The sequence below is a fragment of the Scyliorhinus torazame genome, chromosome 2 (assembly GCF_047496885.1).
Source record: "Scyliorhinus torazame isolate Kashiwa2021f chromosome 2, sScyTor2.1, whole genome shotgun sequence".
Taxonomy (NCBI): Eukaryota; Metazoa; Chordata; class Chondrichthyes; order Carcharhiniformes; family Scyliorhinidae; genus Scyliorhinus; species Scyliorhinus torazame.
In genome coordinates this window covers 401450862-401473413 of record NC_092708.1, presented here as the reverse complement: position 1 = coordinate 401473413, position 22552 = coordinate 401450862, and the positions used below count along the sequence as shown (strand labels likewise).

The 22552-nt window shown below is 46.2% G+C and overlaps 1 protein-coding gene across 4 annotated transcripts in view; it reads right to left on the bottom strand.

Annotated features, from left to right (window-relative positions):
- The window catches only part of pomt2 (protein-O-mannosyltransferase 2), a 196266-nt gene that overhangs the window by 37280 nt on the left and 136434 nt on the right, over positions 1-22552 (bottom strand). For all 4 annotated transcript variants that reach the window (XM_072494489.1, XM_072494497.1, XM_072494499.1 and 1 more), the window contains one exon: positions 4461-4532. In XM_072494489.1, the coding sequence (XP_072350590.1) occupies positions 4461-4532 (72 nt within the window). The remainder of the gene's footprint in view (positions 1-4460; positions 4533-22552) is intronic.

Genomic DNA, 22552 nt, shown 5'->3' with positions numbered 1-22552 from the left:
AATCTGTTTGTATTTCTAATTCCATATTCCCATCGAGAGCCTTGGATTCTTGTTCAGCAAGGGAATCAATATGAAAGCAAAATACTGCAGGTGCTGGAAATCTGAAATAAAACAGATAAACTCAGCAGTGAGAAACAGAGTGAAAGTTTCAAAAGTCTGTATGGCTCTTCTAACCTAAAAATATTCAATGCCCTCTAACATCTTTTCAGGAAGGATTCCAAAGTCAGACAATGCTCGGAGCAAAAAATCTCATCACTTTCCAGCCTCATGGAATCATTCCAAATTCTAGCAAATTTTGAAAAATTAACAGCAAAGTAACGACTACTTAATTAGCCACCTCTAGGACCAAGTCCATCACGACCAGAGACTTGTCAGCCCACAGCTCTTGCTCAATAAGGCTTCCCCAGTAATTGTAATTTCACCAAGTTTCTCTCTCCCTTCCACCTCCTGATTTACAGCTATTACTGGAATGAGATTTGGTATCCTCTATAGTGAAGACAGAGGAAAAATGTTTGTTTATTTCATTTCCTGTTTATCGTCCTTAATTCCCCATTCTCACTCTCTCGGGGACTGACACTCATTTTACTTGCTCTTTTCCTGTTTAAATACCCGTAGAAACTCTTGCTATCCGTCTTCACATTTCTAACTAGCTTCCTCTCATACTCTAATTTCTTCAATCTGATTAACCTTTTACTAATTTTCTGCTGTTCTTTATATTCTGACAATCTTTCCTGCCATTCCCAGTACCCCCATATCACATGATGATGATAATATCTAGACGTTTATCAATCTCTGTCTTGAACATACTGAACACTTGAGCTTTCTCAGCCCTCAAGGGCAGATAATTCCAAAGATTCTCAACCCTCGAAGTGAAGAGATACTCGTCAACCAGGGGGAAATCCTTCCTGCGTCTGCCCTCTCGAGCTCTTATTCTTCTAACCTCCAGAGGGTAAAGGCACAGTCTAATTTTTCTTTCTAGGACAATTTTTCCATTTCAGGAAATAGTTTGGGAAACCTTTGATGCATTCCCTCCATAGCAAGTCCATCTTTCCTTCCGTAAAGAGACAAAAAACTGCACACAATACTCTGGGTGCAGTCTGACTACGGCTTTAGATATTTGCAGTAAGGCATCTTTACTCTTATATTTAAATCCTCTTGTAATAAAGGAAAACATACCACTTGTCCTCTTAAATGCTTGCAGCATCTGAATGTTAGCTTTCAGTGACTCATGAACAAGGTACACAAGTTCCAGCCTCTAACTATTTAAGAAATACTCTATTTCTGTATTTCCAACCAAATGGATAATCTGACATTTCTTCACATTCCATTCCATTGGCCAAATGTTTGTCCACTAGCCTCTCCAAATCCCCTTCCAGCAGACAGACATCTTCCTCACAACTCAAACTTCCACCTCGTTTTGGGTCATCGGAAAACCTGGAAATATTTGGGAATAGATAGGATAGATGCGGGCAGGTTGTTTCCACTGGCGGGTGAAAGCAGAACTAAGGGGCATAGCCTCAAAATAAGGGGCAGTAGATTTAGAACTGAGTTAAGAAGGAACTTCTTCACCCAAAGGGTTGTGAATCTATGGAATTCCTTGCCCAGTGACGCAGTAGAGGCTCCTTCATTAAAATTTTTAAAGATAAAGATAGATAGTTTTTTGAAGAATAAAGGGATTAAGGGTTATGGTGTTCGGACCGGAAAGTGGAACTGAGTCCACAAAAGATCAGCCATGATCTCATTGAATGGCGGAGCAGGCTCGAGGGGCCAGATGGCCTACTCCTGCTCCTAGTTCTTATTGCATTTAATCCCCACATCCAAATGGTTGATCTAGATCATGAACAGCTGTGGGCCAAGCACTCATCCTTGCTAGTCATATGAGTGCCAACCACAAGGCCTTTTTCCAAAGAATAGATAAAATGATGTGGGGGGGGGGGGGGGGGAAATCCCAAGACAACACTGCAGAGGAGGAGAAGCATGGGCAGCCTGGCCCTTCCAAACTTGCAATACTATCACTGGGCAGCCACAGCTGAGAGGGTGAGGGGATGGGTAAGGGAGCTGAGCACGGAATGGGTGAGGATCGAGGAGTCCTCTGTACAGAATGACCCTCTGAGCCCTCGCCACGGCAGCGCTCCCATCCCCCTGGTGAAGTACACGTCCAACCAGTGGTGGTAGCAATGCTAAAACTTGAAACCAGATCAGACAGCACTTCGGCTTAACAGAAATGCCCACCATGGCCCCCAACTGCGGCAATCACAGATTCCCACCAGCCATGCTAGACTCCACCTTTAAGAAATGGAGACAGACGAGGGGACGCTTGCGATTAGGCTTTTCTACATGGGGGACAGACTCTCAAACCTGGACCAGCTGACGGAGAGACTGGAGCTACCGAATGGACAGGAACTCCGACTTTTACAGATCAAAAACGTTCTCCGCAAGGAGACGACGAGGTACCTTAGGCCCCCGAGAGACACAGTTGGAGGAACTACTGGACATGGACAGTATGGAGAAGGGGAACTGTGGGGACATGGATGGACAACTTTTAGAAAGGGTGAGAACATCACTAGATGGAGCAAGACAGAAATGGGAAGACGGACTAGGGACAGAAGTAGGGTGGGTACTCTGGAGCGAAGCATTGAGCAGGGCCAACTCTACCTCCTCCCAGGCGAGGCTAAGCCTCATGCAGTTTAAAGTGGTACACAGAGAGCGCACCAAACCAGAACGTGAATGAACAGGTTTTTCCCGGAGGACAAGTGTGAACGGTGCCAGGGAGGCCGGCCAACCACGTCCACATGTTCTGGACAGGCTCCAGCCGTGTCGGGTTCTGGACAGCCTTCCCCAAGGCGATGTGGGGGTCAGGGTGGAGCCGTGACTTAAAGTAGCAATCTTCGGGTATCGGAACAGCCAAAACTACACATGGGGAAGAGGGCCGACGCCCTGGCTTTCGCTTCCCTAATCGCACGCCGGAGAATCCTGTTCGGCTAGCGATCAGCAGCAGCACCCACAGCTGCAGACTGGCTGGCAGTCCTGTCGGAATTTCTCCATCTGCAGAAGATCAAATACACCATCCGAGGGTCGGATGACGGTTTCCACAAAGCGTGGGAGCAATTCATCAGCCCGTTCCACGATCTGTTCAAAGCCAATAACGGATAGGAAGGGGGTGCAGGGGGACCAATAGGAGACAACAGGACCATACAAAGCAGACAGGAACAAGGGGGGGGTGCAGCAAGGAAGAACCCAGGGATATACCAGGAGGATACACAAGGAAATAGTGAGGAGTGTAAATAATAACCATTTCAATTACCTCCTGTATAGTGTACAAATATCAAATTCGATAAAAATATTTATTACAAAAGAGTGCCAACCTGACAATAACCCATTTATTCCCACACTCGGTTTTGTGCCAATTACTTAGTTTTCAATCCCATGTGCTCGAATTTTGTTTACTAACCTCTTGTGGGGAACCTTATCAAAAGCTTTCTGAAAATATAAATATCCAACACTCACCATTTCCCCCTCATCTATTCTGCTAGTTTATAGCCTCTAAGTTAAACATGATTCCCCTTTCATAAGTCCACACTGACTCTGCCTAAACTACCATTATTTTCTAAGTGTCCCGTTATCACATCCTTTCTTACAGGCTCCAGTATTTTCCATACTATTGATGTTCGGCTAACCAGTGGGGTTAACATTTGCTTCTAATCTGCAAGAACCATTCTAGAGTCTTTAGAATTTTGAAAAGTGACCATCAATACAACTGTACAGGCACCTCTTTCAACCCTAACCCTAACTCTGGGATGTATACCATCAGGTCCTGGTGATTTATCTAGTTCAAGTCCCATTAATTTCTCAACTAATATTAATATTTTACAGCTTCTAGTTCACACTAGCCCCTTAAATGTCAGTCAGTCCACTGTCATATTAGTGAATTAGTAGGGTGGCATAGTGGCGCAGTGGTTAGCACTGCTGCCTCAGGGCGCCGAGGACCTGGGTTTGATCCTGGGCCTGGGTCCCCATCAGTGTAGAGTTTGCCCATTCTCCCCGTGTCTGCGTGGGTCTCACCCCAAAACCCAAAGATATGCAGGGTAGGTGGACTGGCCACGCTAAATTACCCCTTAAATGGAAAAAAAAAGAATTGGATATTCTAAATTTTAAAAAAATACTTTTTAAGTAGTAACATTAGCTACCCTCCAATCTGGCCCTGTATATCAACACACTCTACTTTTTAATCACTGCCCCTTCCTGCCCTATTCATTAATTTTATTGCTGCCTTGACCTAGTGCCTCGTCATTTACCTTTAATTTATTCAATCCTCCCCAGCATGATCTCTCCACCCCCCCTTATTGGGGAATTGGAGAACTTAGCCAGATACTCAGTATCGGGTTAACACAATTGTGCTTGCTGCCACTCTGTGCCATTGTTCTGACAAAACAAGTGCCAGCCAGTAGAAAGTCTATTACCTGATAATTGACTGGCCAGTGCCAGGGTTTTGAAGTGAGTTCGTTGTCTTTTGGCTTTAGCCCACTGTTACCCTATATGAAAAAAGCAGAATAAAATTCATTAGAAACCTTTCAGAGATTGTGTTTGGATTTGCAGTTGCTCTGCACAGTTGTCCGCCTGGGCCCCTGTCCATTTGAGAGTTACAGACACAGAACAAATGGTTTTGAAACGAAAGACAAAATGCTGGAAAATCTCAGCAAGTCTGGCAGCATCTGTAGGGAGAGAAAAGAGCTAACGTTTCGAGTCCGATGACTCTTTGTCAAAGCTTTGTTAGCTCTTTTCTCTCCCTACAAATGCAGCCAGACTTGCTGAGATTTTCCAGCATTTTCTCTTTTGTTTCAGATTCCAGCATCTGCAGTAATTTGCTTTTATCAAATGGATTTGAAATTTGGCTGCAGGATCAAACGGTCTTTCATTTCTTTGCACGCCTTACAAAGGTCCTTTGAACATCTTGATAAACAGATTGCTCTATGCCTAATGATACTCCACAGCTAGATTCTTGGTTCATGTCTCGACAGGTTTTCAGGTTTAGAGTTCTTACAAGCACAGATTCTGGGGAATGCATGGAATGTCTTGGAAACACAAGTTGGTATATTTTCCACACATTTCCACCATTACGATCTCCTGTATTTTTTCTGGGGAATTTATCTTGTTCACTTCAGGCCCCCCAAACATCGATTGAGACATTTTAAATATCTCAAGAGCCTTTTTTCATAAGAACTAGGACAGGAGTCGGCCATCTGGCCCCCCGAGCCTGCTCCGCCATTTAATGAGATCATGGCTGATCTTCGTGGACTCAGTGCCACTCTCCGGCCCGTACACCATATCCCCGAATCCCTTTATTCTTTAGAAAGGTATCTATCTTTTTCTTTAAAACGTTTAAAGAAGGAGCCTCAACTGCTTCACTGGGCAAGGAATTCCAGAGATTCACAACCCTTTGGGTGAAGAAGTTCCTCCTACACTCCGTCCTAAATCTACCTCCCCTTATTTTGAGGCTATGCCCCCTAGTTCTGCTTTCCCCGACCAGTGGAAACAATCTGCCCGCATCTATCCTATCTATTCCCTTCATAATCTTATATAGAACATAGAACATAGAACAATACAGCACAGTACAGGCCCTTCGGCCCACGATGTTGCACCGAAACAAAAGCCATCCAACCTACACTATACCATTATCATCCATATGTTTATCCAATAAACTTTTAAATGCCCTCAATGTTGGCGAGTTCACTACTGTAGCAGGTAGGGCATTCCACGGCCTCACTACTCTTTGTGTAAAGAACCTACCTCTGACCTCTGTCCTATATCTATTACCCCTCAGTTTAAGGCTATGTCCCCTCGTGCTAGCCATTTCCATCCGCGGGAGAAGGCTCTCACTGTCCACCCTATCTAACCCTCTGATCATTTTGTATGCTTCTATTAAGTCTCCTCTTAACCTTCTTCTCTCTAACGAAAACAACCTCAAGTCCATCAGCCTTTCCTCATAAGATTTTCCCTCCATACCCGGCAACATCCTGGTAAATCTCCTCTGCACCCGTTCCAAAGCCTCCACGTCCTTCCTATAATGCGGTGACCAGAACTGTACGCAATACTCCAAATGCGGCCGTACCAGAGTTCTGTACAGCTGCAACATGACCTCCTGACTCCGGAGCTCAATCCCTCTACCAATAAAGGCCAACACTCCATAGGCCTTCTTCACCACCCTATCAACCTGGGTGGCAACTTTCAGGGATCTATGTACATGGACACCTAGATCCCTCTGCTCATCCACACTTTCAAGAACTTTTCCATTAGCCAAATATTCCATATTCCTGTTATTCCTTCCAAAGTGAATCACCTCACACTTCTCTACATTAAACTCCATTTGCCACCTCTCAGCCCAGCTCTGCAGCTTATCTATATCCCTCTGTAACCTGCTACATCCTTCCACACTATCGACAACACCACCGACTTTAGTATCGTCTGCAAATTTACTCAACCACCCTTCTGCGCCTTCCTCTAGGTCATTGATAAAAATGACAAACAGCAACGGCCCCAGAACAGATCCTTGTGGTACTCCACTTGTGACTGAACTCCATTCTGAACATTTCCCATCAACCACCACCCTCTGTCTTCTTTCAGCTAGCCAATTTCTGATCCACATCTCTAAATCACCCTCAATCTCCAGCCTCCGTATTATATGTTTCTATAAGATCCCCCCCGCATCCTTCTAAACTCCAATGAGTACAGTCCCAGTCTACTCAACCTCTCATCATAATCTAATCCCCTCAACTCTGGGATCAACCTAGTGAATCTCCTCTGCACTCCCTCCAGTGCCAATATGTCCTTTCTCAGGAAAGGAGACCAAAACTGAACACAATACTCCAGATGCGGCCTCACCAACACCGTATACAATTGCAGCATAACCTCACTAGTCTTGAACTCCATCCCTCTAGCAATGAAAGACAAAACTCAATTAGCCTTCTTAATCACCTGTTGCACCTGCACACCAACTTTTTGCAACTCGTGCACCAGCACACCCAGGTCCCTCTGCACAGCAGCATGTTTTAACATCTTACCGTTTAAATAATAATCCATTCTGCTGTTATTCCTCCCAAAATGGATAGCCTCACACTTGGCAACATTGAATTCCATCTGCCAGACCCTAGCCCAGTCACCTAACCTATCTAAATCCTTCTGCAGACTTCCGGTATCCTCTGCACTTTTTGCTTTACCACTCATCTTAGTGTCGTCTGCAAACTTTGACACATTGCACTTGGTCCCCAACTCCAAATCGTCTATGTAAATTGTGAACAACTGCGGGCCCAACACTGATCCTTGAGGGACCCCACTAGTTACAGGTTGCCAACCAGAGAAACACCCATTTATCCCCACTCTCTGCTTTCTGTTAGTTAACCAATCCTCTACCCATGCTACCACTTTACCCTTAATGCCATGCATCTTTAGTTTATGCAGCAACCTTTTGTGTGGCACCTTGTCAAAAGCTTTCTGGAAATCCAGGTATACCACATTCATTGGCTCCCTGTTACCTACTGCACTGGTAACGTCCTCAAAGAATTGTACCAAATTAGTCAGACACGACCTAACCTTTGTGAACCCATGCTGCGTCTGCCCAATGGGGCAATTTCCCTCCAGGTGCCCCACTATTTCCTCCTTAATGATAGATTCCAGCACTTTCCCTACAACCGAAGTTAAGCTTACCGGCCTATAATTACCCGCTTTCTGCCGACCTCCTTTTTTAAACAGTGGTGTCACGTTTGCTACTTTCCAATCCTCTGGGACCACCCCAGAGTCTAGTGAATTTTGATAAATTATCACTAGTGCGTTTACAATTTCCCTAGCCATCTCTTTTAACACTCTGGGATGCATCCCATCAGGGCCAGGAGACTTGTCTACCTTTAGCCCCATTAGCTTGCCCAATACTGCCTCCTTAGTGATTACAACCATCCTCACCTATCATATCCTTATTTCCATCAGTCAATTCTGCTCAAAACTGTTCTCTGTGGTTTTCAATGAGAACAAGCGAACTGACCACGTCACAGAATCAGAGAGTCCCTACAATGCAGAGGGAGGCCATTCGGCCAATCGAGTCTGCACTGACCGTCCGATAGAACACCCTACCTAGGTCCAATCCCCGCCATATCCCCATCATCCCACCCAGACACTAAGGGACAATTTAGCATGGCCAATCCACCTAACCTGCACATTTGTGGTCTGTGTGAGAAACCCATAGCACCCGGAGAAAACGCACTGACATGGAGAGAACCAGACGACCATAAGACATAGGAGCAGAATTAGGCCACTCGGCCCATCGAGTCTGCTCCGCCATTCAATCATGGCTGATATTTTTCTCATCCCCATTCTCCTGCCTTCTCCCCATAACCGCTGATCCCCTTATTAATCAAGAACCTATCTATCTCGGTCTTAAAGACACTCAGTGATTTGGCCTCCACAGCCTTCTGCGGCAAAGAGTTCCACAGATTCACCACCCTCTGGCTGAAGAAATTCATCCTCATCTCTGTTTTAAAGGATCGTTCCTTTAGTCTGAGATTGTGTCCTCTGGTTCTAGTTTTTCCTACAAGCGGAAACATCCTCTTCACGTCCACTCTATCCAGGCCTCGCAATATCCTGTAAGTTTCAATAAGATTCCTCCTCATCCTTCTAAACTCCAACGAGCACAGACCCAGAATCCTCAACTGCTCCTCATATGACAAGCTCTTCATTCCAGGGATCATTCTTATGAACCTCCTCTGGACCCTTTCCAAGGGCAGCACATCCTTCCTTAGATACAGGGCTCAAAACTGCTCACAATACTCCAAATGGGGTCTGACCAGAGCCTTTATAGCCTCAGAAATACTTGTATTCTACCTCTCTAGCCATGAATGCTAACATTGAATTTGCCTTCCTAACTGCCAACTGAACCTGCACGTGGTCAAGGACTCCCAAATCACTTTGTGCTTCGAATTTCTGAAGCATTTCCAATTTAGAAAAACATTGATACCTCCATTCCTCCTCCCAAAGTGCATAACCTCACACTTTTCCACATTGTCTTCCATCTGCCACTTCTTTGCCCACTCTCCTAGCCTGTTCAACCGGGATTTTGGATTCATGTCTCACTACATTTAATCCCCCCACCATCTGCAGCCCCCTTGCCTCCTCAATACTCCCTGTCCCTTCACATAAGAACATAAGAACTAGGAGCAGGAGTAGGCCATCTGGCCCCTCGAGCCTGCTCCACCATTCAATGAGATCATGGCTGATCTTTTGTGGACTCGGCTCCACTTTCCCGTCCGACCACCATAAAATAACCCTTTATTCCTTAATTCTTCAAAAAACTAGCTTTATCTTGAAAACATTTAATGAAGGAGCCGCAACTGCTTCACTTGGCAGGGAATTCCATAGATTCACAACCCTTTGGGTGAAGACGTTCCTCCTAAATTCAGTCCTAAATCTAATTCCCCTTATTTTGAGGCTGTGCCCCCTAGTTCTGCTTTCACCCGCCAGTGGAAACAACCTGCCCGCATCTATCCTATCTATTCCCTTCATAATTTTATATGTGTCTATAAGATCCCCCTGCATCCTTCTAAATTCCATCTAGTACGGTCCCAGTCTACTCAACCTCTCCTCATAATCCAACCCCTTCAGCTCTGGGATTAACCTAGTGAATCTCCTCTGCACACCCTCCAGTGCCAGTACGTCCTTTCTGAGGTAAGGAGACCAAAACTGAACACAATACTCCAGGTGTGGCCTCACTAACACCCTATACAATTGCAGCACAACCTCCCTAGTCTTAAACTCCATCCCTCTCATCCCTCTAGCAATGATGGACAAAATTCCATTCGCCTTCTTAATCACCTGTTGCACCTGTAAACCAACTTTTTGCAACTCGTGCACTAGCACACCCAGGTCTCTCTGCACAGAAACATGTTTTAATATTTAATCATTTAAATAATAATCCCTTTTGCTGTTATTCCTATCAAAATGGATAACCTCACATTTGTCAACATTGTATTCCATCTGCCAGACCCTAGCCCATTCACCTAACCTATCCAAATCCCTCTGCAGACTTCCAGTATCCTCTGCACTTTTTGCTTTACCACTCATCTTAGTGTCATCTGCAAACTTGGACACATTGCCCTTGGTCCCCAACTCCAAATCATCTGCTGTTTAGCACAGGGCTAAGGAGCTGGCTTTGAAAGCAGACCAAGGCAAGCCAGCAGCACGGTTCAATTCCCGTACCAGCTTCCCCGAACAGGCGCCGGAATGTGGCGACTAGGGGCTTTTCACAGTAACTTCATTTGAAGCCTACTTGTGACAATAAGCGATTTTCATTTTCAATTATGAGCAATTGTGGGCCCAACACTGTTGCCTGAGGGACACCACTAGCTACCGCTTGCCAACCAGAGAAGCACCAATTAATCCCCGCTCTTTGCTTTCTATTAATTAACCAATCCTCTACCCATGCTACTACTTTACCCTTAACGCCATGTATCTTTATATTATGCAGCAACCTTTTGTGTGGCACCTTGTCAAAAGCAAGATCTTTGAATCATCTGCAACTTAGCAACAGTGCCTTCAGTTCCTTCTTCCAGTTCATTAATGTATATTGTTAAAAGTTGTGGTCCCAGCACAGACCCCTGAGGCATACCACTAGTCACTGGCTGCTATCCTGAAAAAGATCCCTTCATCCTCACTCCCTGCCTTCTGCCAGTCAGCCAATCCTCTATCCTTGCCAGAATCTTATCCTTTACACCATGGGCTCTTAACTTATTTAATGTGCAAACTTCACAGACAGTCACCCAAGGACGGTTTTGAACCCGGGTCAATGAAGCTGTGAGGCAGCAGTGCTAACCAGCATCCAAGAGAAATAGTGGATGGGGAGGCTGGAACAATGTACATGGAATCGAAGAACAGGCCAAAGCAAACCCATGGAGACACTGGGGGGGTTTCCAGCCATGTTGCACCCAATGCAAATCCCGCTATGTCGGGAAAATTACGACAGAGGCCAAAAACCGGGTTCGCGCCAAGCACAAAACAGTTTGCAATCTTCCCAGGCCCCACACCAAAGCGGAAATTCACTTTGTCGTGAATTACTACTGGTCCTTAAAAGCGGGGACCAGGCGCCATGGACTCCAAGGGGGAGAATGGAGGTGACCTCATTCTCACCAATCTGCCTGCTGCAGATGCATCTGTCCATCACAGTATCGGCATATCATAGAATTTACAGTGCAGAAGGAGGCCATTCAGCCCATCGAGTCTGCACCGGCCCTTGAAAAGTGGACCCTATTTAAGCCCCATGCCTCTGCCCTATCCTCGTTACCCCCAATCTTTTTGGACACTAAGGACAATTTATCACGGCCAATCCACCTAACCTGCACATCTTGGACTGTGGGATCAAACCGGAGCACCCGGAGGAAACACACGCAGACACTGGGAGAACGTGCAGACTCCACACAGACAGTGACCCAGCGGGGAATCGAACCTGGGACCCTGGAGCTGTGAAGCAACTGTGCTAACCACTGTGCTACCGTGCTGCCCACACGTGACCACCGCACAGTCCTGTGGAGACAAAGTCCTGACTTCACATTGAGGATACCCTCCATCATGTTGTGTGGCACCATCACCGTGCTAAATGGGATAGACTTTGAACAGATCTAGCAACTCCAGACTGGGCATCCATGAGGCTGTGGGCCATCAGCAGCAGCAGAATTGTATCAACCACAATCTGCAACCTCCTGGCCCAGCATATCCCCCACTCTACCATTACCACCCAGCCAGGGCATCAACCCTGGTTCAAAGAAGACTGCAGGAGAGCATGTCAGGAGCAACATCAGGCATACCGAAAAATGAGGTATGAGGTCAACCTGGTGAAGGCAGAACACAGGTGCCAAACAGCATAAACAGTAAGTAATGATAGATAGAGCGAAGCGTTTCCTCAACTAACTCATCAGACAATATTCCGGCAACAGTACTGAAGACTTGTGCTCCAGAACTTGCCGCACCCCTAGCCAAGCTGTTCCAGTGCAGCTACAACACTGGCATCTACCCGGCAATGTGGAAATTGCCCAGATGTGTCCTGTACCCAGAAATAGGACAAATCCAACCCAGCCAATTACCGCCCTATCAGTCTGCTCTCCATCATCAGCAAAGTGATGGAAGGAGTTATCAAAGCGGAGTTATCAAAGCGGCACTTACTCGGCAATAACCTGCTCACGGACGCATAGTTTGGGTTCCTCCAGGGTCACTCAGCTCCTAACCTCATTACAGCCTTGGTTCAAACATGGACAAAAGAGCTGAATGCCAGAGGTGAGATGAGAGTGACTGCCCTCGACACCAAGGCAGCATTTGACCGAGTGTGGCATCAAGGAGCCCGAGCTAAACTGGAGTCAATGGGAATCAGGAGGAAAGCTCTTCACTGATTGGGGTCATATCCGGCACAAAGGAAGATGTTTGTGATGGTTGGAGATCAATCATCGCAACTGCAGTACATCACTGCAGGAGTTCCTCAGGGTAGTGACCTAACCATATTCAGCTGCTTCATCAATGACCTCTCTTCCATCATAAGGTCAGAATGCTCATGACTGCATAATGTTCAGCACCATTTGCAATTCCTCAGATAATGAAGCAGTTCATGTCCAAATAGGCAAGACCTCATACGCTGCAGGAAAGGATGTCCCGAGGCGAGGTATATTGGCGAGACCATGCAGATGCTGCGACAACGGATGAATGGACATCACCTGACAATTACCAGGCAGGAATGTTCCCTTCCAGTCGGGGAACATTTCAGGAGTCAAGGGCATTCAGCCTCTGATCTTCGGGTAAGCGTTCTCCAAGGCAGCCTTCAGGACTTCAAAATCGCCAAGCAGAAACTGATAGCCAAGTTCTGCACGCATGAGTACGGCCTCAACCGGGATTTTGGATTCATGTCTCACTACATTTAATCCCCCCACCATCTGGCCTGGGCTTGTGAAATCCTACCAACTGTCCTGGCTTGAGACAATTCACACCTCTTTAACCTGTGATTATCCCTCTCTCCAGTCGCACCATCTGGACCTGTATAGACCTAATTACCTGCAAAGACTCGCATCCAAAGTATCATCTTGCGTCATTGGCTTTGTCTATATATGCTATGTTTCTGTAACCTACCTCTTCACTCACCTGATCATAGATTCATAGAATTTACAGTGCAGTAGGCCATTCGGCCTATCGAGTCTGCACCAGCCCTTGGAAAGAGCTCCCTACCTCAGCCCACATCTCCTCCCTATCCCGTAACCCAGAAACCCCACCTAATCCTTTTGGACACGAAGGGCAATTTATCACGGCCAATCAACCTAACCTGCACATCTTTGGACTGTGAGAGGAAACCGGAGCACCCAGAGGAAACCCACGCAGACACAGGGAGAACGTGCAGACTCCGCACAGACAGTAACCCAAGCTGGGAATTGAAGCTGGAACCCTGGAGCTGTGAAGCAACAGTGCTAACCACTGGGTTATCGTGATGAAGCAGCTACGCTCAGAAAGCTCGTGATTCCAAATAAACCTGTTGGACCTGAAGCTGGTGTTGTAAGACTTCTTACTGCGCCCTCCCCAGTCCAGCGCCGGCATCTCCACATCAATACTGTGGCTGCCAGGCAGATCAAAGGCTAGGGAATCCTCATTTTCTTGGGTGAAGACAGATGTGAAATATTCATTTAACATCGTACCAATGTCTTCTGACTCCACCCACAGATTTCCCCCTTGGTCCTTAATGGGTCCCACTCTTTCCCTGGCAGAGAAAACACTAGCCATGCAACCCTCATCCTGAGGAGACCCCTGACCTGCGACCCCCAGGTCAGCCTGAGCCACCCTGGGCCCCAGCACTCCTGAAGCCCATCATCATCATCACCCCCCACCCTCCCCTCTCACAGGCGGTGGGTTCCCAGGTTTCTACTGTTCTTATCCTTCTAGATGGTAGTCTTTGTGGGTTTAGAAGATGCTGCCTAACAAACCTTACTGAAGTGCATCTTGTAGATGGTACACGGCTGCTACTGTTCGTCGGTGGTGGAAGGAGTGAATGTTTGTGGAAAAAGGAACAATCAAGTGGGTTGCTTTATCCTGGATGGTGTTGAGCTTCGAGTGTTGTTGGAGCTCCATCACACTCCTGACTTGTTCCTTGTAGATGGTGGACAGGCTTTTGGGGGGGGGGGGGTTGTTTCCACTGGTCGGGGAAAGCAGAACTATGGGGCATAGCCTCAAAATAAGGGGAAGTAGATTTAGGACGGAGTGTAGGAGGAACTTCTTCACCCAAAGGGTTGTGAATCTCTGGAATTCCTTGCCCAGTGAAGCAGTTGAGGCTCCTTCTTTAAACGTTTTTAAGAAAAAGATAGATACCTTTCTAAAGAATAAAGGGATTCGGGGATATGGTGTACGGGCCGGAGAGTGGAGCTGAGTCCACAAAGATCAGCCATGATCTCATTAAATGGCGGAGCAGGCTCGAGGGGCCAGGTGGCCGACTCCTGCTCCTAGTTCTTATGATTAGATCTCGTCCAATCCCTAGTGCTAGCATAAAAAAAACTCTCCTGGAAGCCCTTTAAAAATTCCATATGTCTAACCCTTTCACACTAAGGCGATTCCAGTTAATATTGACGAAGCTGAAATTCCAGACGACTGCCACCCTATTCCTCACACCTCCCTGTGATTTGCCTACATATCTGTTCCGCTATCTCTCTGACTGTTGGGGGCCTGTAGAATAATCCCAGCAAAGTGATTGCCTATTTTTTATTTCTAAGCTCCACCCATGTGCTACATTGAAGAGCCTTCTAAGACATCTTCCCGCTTTACTGTAATGATGGTCTCTTTTATCAATGATGCAGTGCCTCCTCCCCTCTTACACCCCCCCCATCATGCCTGAAAATTCTATACCCTGAATGTTGGGTTGCCAGTCCTGCCCTTCTAAATAATAATATAATAATCAAAATATTCTTCATTATCGTCACAAATAGGCTTACATTAACACTGCAATGAAGTTACTGTGAGAATCCCCTAGTCGCAACATTCCGGGTACAGAGGGAGAATTCAGAATGTCCAATTCACCTAACAGCACATCTTTCGGGACTTGTGGGAGGAAACCAGAGCACCCTGAGGGTCCCTGGCGCTGTGAAGCAACAGTGCTAGCAGCACGGTAGCACAGTGGGTAGCACTGTTGCTTCACAGCTCCATGGTCCCAGGTTCGATTCCCGGCTTGCGTCACTGCCTGTGTGGAGTCTGCACGTTCTCCCCGTGCCTGCGTGGGGCGGTAGAGAGCATAGGGTGTCTTTATATGACAATGATTTATTGCTGCATATGACAAACCCATTGGAAAGTATGGGAAGAATTATGGATTTGTTGGGAAAATTTGTGGCCTTTACTGGGTACAAATTGAATGTCAGGAAAAGTGAGATCTTCCCGGTGAACGGTTTGGGGTGAAGAGCGAATTTGGGGGCCTTGCCATTTATGGTGGATAGGGTTAGATTTCGGTATCGAGAGATTCAGGTAGCGCATGACTGGGTTACCATGCATAAGTGAAACTTGACGGGTCGGACTGAGGGTAGGGGGGGGGGGGGGGGGGGGGGGGTTGGATTTCAAAACATGGGACAGCTGCATTTGACATTGGCAGGGAGGGTACAAGTGGTAAAGATGAATTAGGGTTAGGATTTGGGTTAGGAAATTATAGGAAAAGGTCTGAGAGACAGAATTAATCTCCACTTGTAGAGGCAAAGGTTAATCAAGGATAGTCAGCATGGTTTTGTCAAGGGGAGATCGTGTCCAACAAATCTGATTGACTTTTGCAAGGAGGTGACTAGTATGTAGATAAGGGCAGTGTAGTTGATGTACTCCACATAGGCTTCAGTAAGGCTTTTGACAAGGTCCGACATGGGAAGCTGATCAAGGTCAAATTACCCTGCCCATGAGATCCAGGGTAATTTGACAAATTGGATCCAAAATTGGCTGAGTGTCAGGAGGCAGAGGGTGATGGTTGAAGGTTGCTTTTGTGACTGGAACCTTGTGCCCAGTGGTGTTCCGCACAGATCGGTGCTGGGTTGCTTGCTGTTTGTATTGCACATTAATGATCTAGACGTGAATGTTGGGGGTAGGATCAGCAAGTTCACAGATGTGTGGAGGATAGCTGTGGGCTCCAAAATTATACAAATGGGTTGGTGGAGTGGAAAGGAAAGTAGCAGATGGAGTTCAACTCTGATAAGTGTGAGGTAATGCAATTTGGTAGGTCAAACAGCAAAAGGGAATACACAATAAACAGGAATATGCCGAAAGAGGTAGATGAAGTGAGAGACCTTGGTGTGCAAGTACACAGGTCCCTAAAGGTAGATGAGGTTATAAAGAAGGCATATGGAATGCTCTCCTTCATTGGAAGAGATATAGAGTACAAAAGTAGGGATATAATGTTGGAACTGTATAAGACATTGGTGAGGCCACAACTGGAGTATTGTGTGCAGTTCTGGTCACCACATTACAGGAAGGATATTATTGCTCTGGGGAGAGTGCAGAGAAGATTTACTAGAATGTTGCCAGAGTTGGAGAACTGTAGCTACAAGGAGAGATTGGATAGGTTGGGGTTGTTTTTTTGGAACAGAGAAGATTGAAGGGTGACAAGATTGGGGTTTACAACATTGTGGGGGGTAAAGATAGAGTAGACAGGAGGAACTTGTTTCCCTTGGCAGAGAGTTCATAGGGGTCATGGATTCAAGCTAAGTGGCAGAAGCATTAGAAGCGACATGAGGAAAAACGTTTTCGTGCCGAGAGTGGTGGGAGTCTGGAATTCGCTGCCCGAGTTGGTGGTGGAGGCAGAAACCCTAAACTCTTTTAAAAAGTACCTGGATCTGCAGCTTAAGAGCTGTCAGCTACAGGGCTGTGGACCGGGTGCAGGAAGGTGGGATTAGAAAGGGCGCCTGGGTGCCTGGACTGGCATGGACAAGATGGGCCGAATGGCAGCCTCCTGTGCTGTAACCTATCTGTGGCACAAAAACTGGTGGTGTGGTAAATAGCAAGAACGAGCCTTCGATTACAGGGCTACATAGGCGGGCTGGTCAGTGGAAGATAGAATTTAACCTTGAAAAGTGTGAGGTGATAGATTTTGGGAAAGGCGACACAATGAGCGGTGGGACGCCCGGAAATACAGATGAGCAGTGGGGCCTTGGGGTACATTACCATTAGTCCCTGAAGACAGCAGCACAGTTAGACAAGGTGGTTAAGAAGACATATGGGGTACTTCTTTAGCCAAGGCACAGAATATAAGGGCAGTGAGGTTATGATGGAGCTGAGTAAAACGCTCATCAGGCCACAGCTAGAGTTGTCAAAGAGTCAGAGGTCTGCAGCACAGAAAAGGCCCTTCGGCACAATGTGTCTTCGTTGGTCACAAACAACAACCGACCTATTCTTGAAAGGATTAAAAATCACACAGGATTAGAAAGCAACAGGCTCACACAGGTTGCTGCTTGATAGCTGGAAAATTCTTCAAGACAGAAAACTGCCTTGGGCAGCACGGTAGCACAGTGGTTAGCACTGTGGCTTCACAGCACCAGGGTCCCAGGTTCGATTCCCGGCTAGGTCACTGTCTGTGCGGAGTCTGCACGTTCTCCCTGTGTCTGCGTGGGTTTACTATGGGTGCTCCGGTTTCCTCCCACAGTCCAAAGATGTGCAGGTTAAGTGGATTGGCCATGATAAATTGCCCTTAGTGACCAAAAAGGTTAGGCGGGGTTATTGGGATAGGGTGGAAGTAAGGGATTAAGTGGGTCGGTGCAGACTCGAATGGCCTCCTTCTGCACTGTATGTTCTAGTGATGAGAAACCAGTTGCTTCAGCTCAGAATATACAACTCAACGACCCTTTTATAGAGGGGGAGGAGTCACACTGTTCACAAAAATTCAACTCATCATCATGTAGCTCTTCTAAACTCCGATGAATATAATCCTAGCTGATTTAGTCTCTCCTCATACGACAGTCTCGCCTCCCAGGAATCAACCTGGTAAACCTTTTGTTATCATTTGAATGGGTGAGATACTCAGGGAGACCTTGGTGTCCTCGTGCATCAGTCGCTGAAAGTAAACTTGCAGGTACAGCAGGCAGTAAAGAAGGCAAATGGTATGTTGGCCTTCATAGCAAGATGATGTGAGTATAGGAATAGAGATGTTTTACTGCAATTGTATCGGGCATTGATGAGGCCACACCTGGAGTATTGTGGGCAGTTTTGGTGTCCTTATCTGAGGAAGGATGTTCTTGCTATGGAGGGAGTGCAGCGAAGGTTTACCAGGCTGATTCCTGGGATGGCGGGACTGTCGTATGAGGAGAAACTATGTCAGTTAGGATTATATTCACTGGAGTTCAGAAAAGAGGAAGAAAGACGGTAAGTGGGGTAAAAGAACATCCAAGGCTAATATTACGACACCCTGGGCGAGTGCACACGGTCAGTTTCAGCCTCACAGGCCCCGGAGTCCCAACATAAGTGAATTTACCAATAATTTGTGTTTTTCCTAAAATCTTTAACCCTTGACTGCTCTAATGAGCACAGTAAGAAGTCTCACAACACCAGATTAAAGTCCAACAGGTTTGTTTCAAACACTAGCTTTCGGAGCACTGCTCCTTCCTCAGGTGAATGAAGAAATATGTTCCAGAAACATATATATAGACAAATTCAAAGATGCAAGACAATGCTTTGAATGCGAGCATTTGCAGTTAATTAAATGTTTACAGATCCAGAGATAGGGGTAACCCTATCATGCTGCAATGAGTTACAGACACCAGATTTATAATAAAACATTAACAAACTGTTTATTTACAACAAGAGTAAGAGATGAACATATAAAGGAAATAATGGAACGATGGTCTACCAGTCTACTTATTCCTAAAACCCATCCCACCCTCCACCCAGAGACACACAAGACAGACAAAAGGTAAGGGAGATCGGGAAAGAATTAAAATAACGGGAATCGATGTAAAAGATTTGAGATGAATCTTCGCTGCCGCATTGTGGCCTCTGTAGGCGCTGGATTTCTCCGAAAGCAACCGCCTGGGGAATGTATTTTCCAAGTCAGTGCAATTCTGTCCGCTGAGCAGCAGATGGAGCTTTACACAAGATATTCAGGTCAGCGCATTTCTACCCTTGGCCCACCAGATGGAACCTCCGACCCCTGGTTTTTCATGGAGCTGAGAAATCACAGACTTCTCCGTTCACCTGATCTTTGTGCAGAAACACCGGCTGTATTACGAAGAGGGTTCTCAGTTTGGTCTGTTCTCAGCCATTCAGACAGTGGTTTAAAGTATTGGAGACCTGGTGAGAAACTGCTTGCAGCTTACACTCCAGAGGTTCCCTTCACAGATCTAACTGCTGCCTGTGTCTTTTAAATAGGAGTGCTTTCACAGGTCTGGCTGGGGAGCCTTTTAAATTGCCTGGCAGAGAGAGAGAGAACAGAGAGAGAATATCTTCCAGCTGCTTTCTGCCTGTGTCTTCTCACAGAACCCAGGACAAAATGGAGCTCTTCGTATGACCCGCCTTTCTTCTGGAAGATACTGAATGGCTCCATCAATCGTAAGGAGATGGCTCAGAATTCCAGATTCATCGATTGGCTGCTTGCCAAGTTTATCAAACTGACATCATGGGCTCTGCCACAGAACCTATAGGGGAAGTCCTGGCCTAGTTCATCAGACCTGGGGTGTTTCGGTTTGCCCAAAGTCTGTACTTTAAACAAAAGGCCCAATGTTGCAGCAGCCAGCAAGTACTGTAGATTAAAGGCAATCAGCAGGACAGGAATTCAAAGGGAAAAATAGAGCAGACAAAAGTTTTGCAACAGAATCCAAACACTAAGCAAGGAGGTTAAGGACAATATAATGAAAAAAACTAAGGTGCACCATGTTGCAAAGGCCAGTGGCAGGCTGGAAGATTGGGAAACTTTCAAACATAAACAAAGGGTTACTAAAAAAAGTAATAAAATGCGCTAAGGTAAATTATGAAAGAAAACTAGCGCAAAAATTAAAAGGGAAGCAAAAGCTTCTACAGGTGCATAAAAAGGAATGGAGTCGCTGAAATGAATGTTGGTCCCTTGGAAGATGAAACCTGAGAGTTAATAGTGGGGAACACAGAAATGGCAAAGATGCTAAATCAATATTTTGTCTCATCTTTCACAGTGGACACTAGTACCATTTCTCGAGGAACGAGCAATTCAGAGGTAATAGAAAGGGAGAAACTCAGAAAAATCAGCATCAATAGAGAAACAGTACTCGACAAACCATTGGGATTGAGGGCAGACAAGTCCCTACATCCTAGGATGTTAAAGGAAGTGGCAGCGGAGATAGTGGATCCATTGGTTATAATATTCCAAATTTCCTGGACATAGGAAAGGTTCCAGTAGGTTGGAAAAATGCTAACGTAACGCCCTTATTCAAAAAGGGAGGGAGACAAAATGTGGGAAATTACAGATCAGTTAGTTTAACATCTAATGTTGGGAAATTGTTAGAATCTATTATCAAGGAAGTAATATCAGGACATTTGGCAAGTCAAAGCACTATCCATCAGAGTCAGCATGGTTTTACGAAGGGTAAATCATGTCTGACTAATTTGCTACAGTTCTTCGAAGATGTAACAAGCAAAGTAGATAATGGGGACCCTGTAGATGTCGTATATCTGGGCTTCCGGCAGGCGTTTGATAAGAACAACAAAGAACAAGGAAATGTACAGCACAGGAACAGGCCCTTCGGCCCTCCAAGCCCGTGCCGACCATGCTGCCCGCCTAAACTACAATCTTCTACACTTCCTGGGTCCGTATCCTTCTATTCCCATCCTATTCATATATTTGTCAAGATGCCCCTTAAATGTCCCTATCGTCCCTGCTTCCACTACCTCCTCCGGTAGCGAGTTCCAGGCACCCACTACCCTCTGCGTAAAAAACTTGCCTCGTACATCTACTCTAAACCTTGCCCCTCTCACCTTAAACCTATGCCCCCTAGTAATTGACCCCTCTACCCTGGGGAAAAGCCTCTGACTATCCACTCTGTCTATGCCCCTCATAATTTTATACACCTCTATCAGGTCTCCCCCTCAACCTCCTTCGTTCCAGTGAGAACAAACCACGTTTATTCAACCGCTCCTCATAGCTAATGCCTTCCATACCAGGCAACATTCTGGTAAATCTCTTCTGCACCCTCTCTAAAGCCTCCACATCCTTCTGGTAGTGTGGCGACCAGAATTGAACACTATACTCCAAGTGTGGCCTAACTAAGGTTCTATACAGCTGCAACATGACTTGCCAATTCTTATACTCAATGCCCCGGCCAATGAAGGCAAGCATGCCGTATGCCTTCTTGACTACCTTCTCCACCTGTGTTGCCCCTTTTAATGACCTGTGGACCTGTACTCCTAGATCTCTTTGACTTTCAATACTCTTGAGGGTTCTACCATTCACTGTATATTCCCTACCTGCATTAGACCTTCCAAAATGCATTACCTCACATTTGTCCGGATTAAACTCCATCTGCCATCTCTCCGCCCAAGTCTCCAGACAATCTAAATCCTGCTGTATCCTCCGACAGTCCTCATCGCTATCCGCAATTCCACCAACCTTTGTGTCGTCTGCAAACTTACTAATCAGACCAGTTACATTTTCCTCCAAATCATTTATATATACTACAAAGAGCAAAGGTCCCAGCACTGATCCCTGTGGAACACCACTGGTCACAGCCCTCCAATTAGAAAAGCATCCCTCCATTGCTACTCTCTGCCTTCTATGGCCTAGCCAGTTCTGTATCCACCTTGCCAGCTCACCCCTGATCCCGTGTGACTTCACCTTTTGTACTAGTCTACCATGAGGGACCTTGTCAAAGGCCTTACTGAAGTCCATATAGACAACATCTACTGCCCTACCTGCATCAATCATCTTAGTGACCTCCCCGAAAAACTCTATCAAGTTAGTGAGACACGACCTCCCCTTCACAAAACCGTGCTGCCTCTCACTAATACGTCCATTTGCTTCCAAATGGGAGTAGATCCTGTCTCGAAGAATTCTCTCCAGTAATTTCCCTACCACTGAAGTAAGGCTCACAGGCCTGTAGTTCCCGGGATTATCCGTGCTACCCTTCTTAAACAGAGGAACAACATTGGCTATTCTCCAGTCCTCCGGGACATCCCCTGAAGACAGCGAGGATCCAAAGATTTCTGTCAAGGCCTCAGCAATTTCCTCTCCAGCCTCCTTCAGTATTCTGGGGTAGATCCCATCAGGCCCTGGGGACTTATCTACCTTAATATTTTTTAAGACACCCAACACCTCGTCTTTTTGGATCACAATGTGACCCAGGCTATCTACACCCCCTTCTCCAGACTCAACATCTACCAATTCCTTCTCTTTGGTGAATACTGATGCAAAGTATTCATTTAGTACCTCGCCCATTTCCTCTGGCTCCACACATAGATTCCCTTGCCTATCCTTCAGTGGGCCAACCCTTTCCCTGGCTACCCTCTTGCTTTTTATGTACGTGTAAAAAGCCTTGGGATTTTCCTTAACCCTATTTGCCAATGACTTTTCATGACC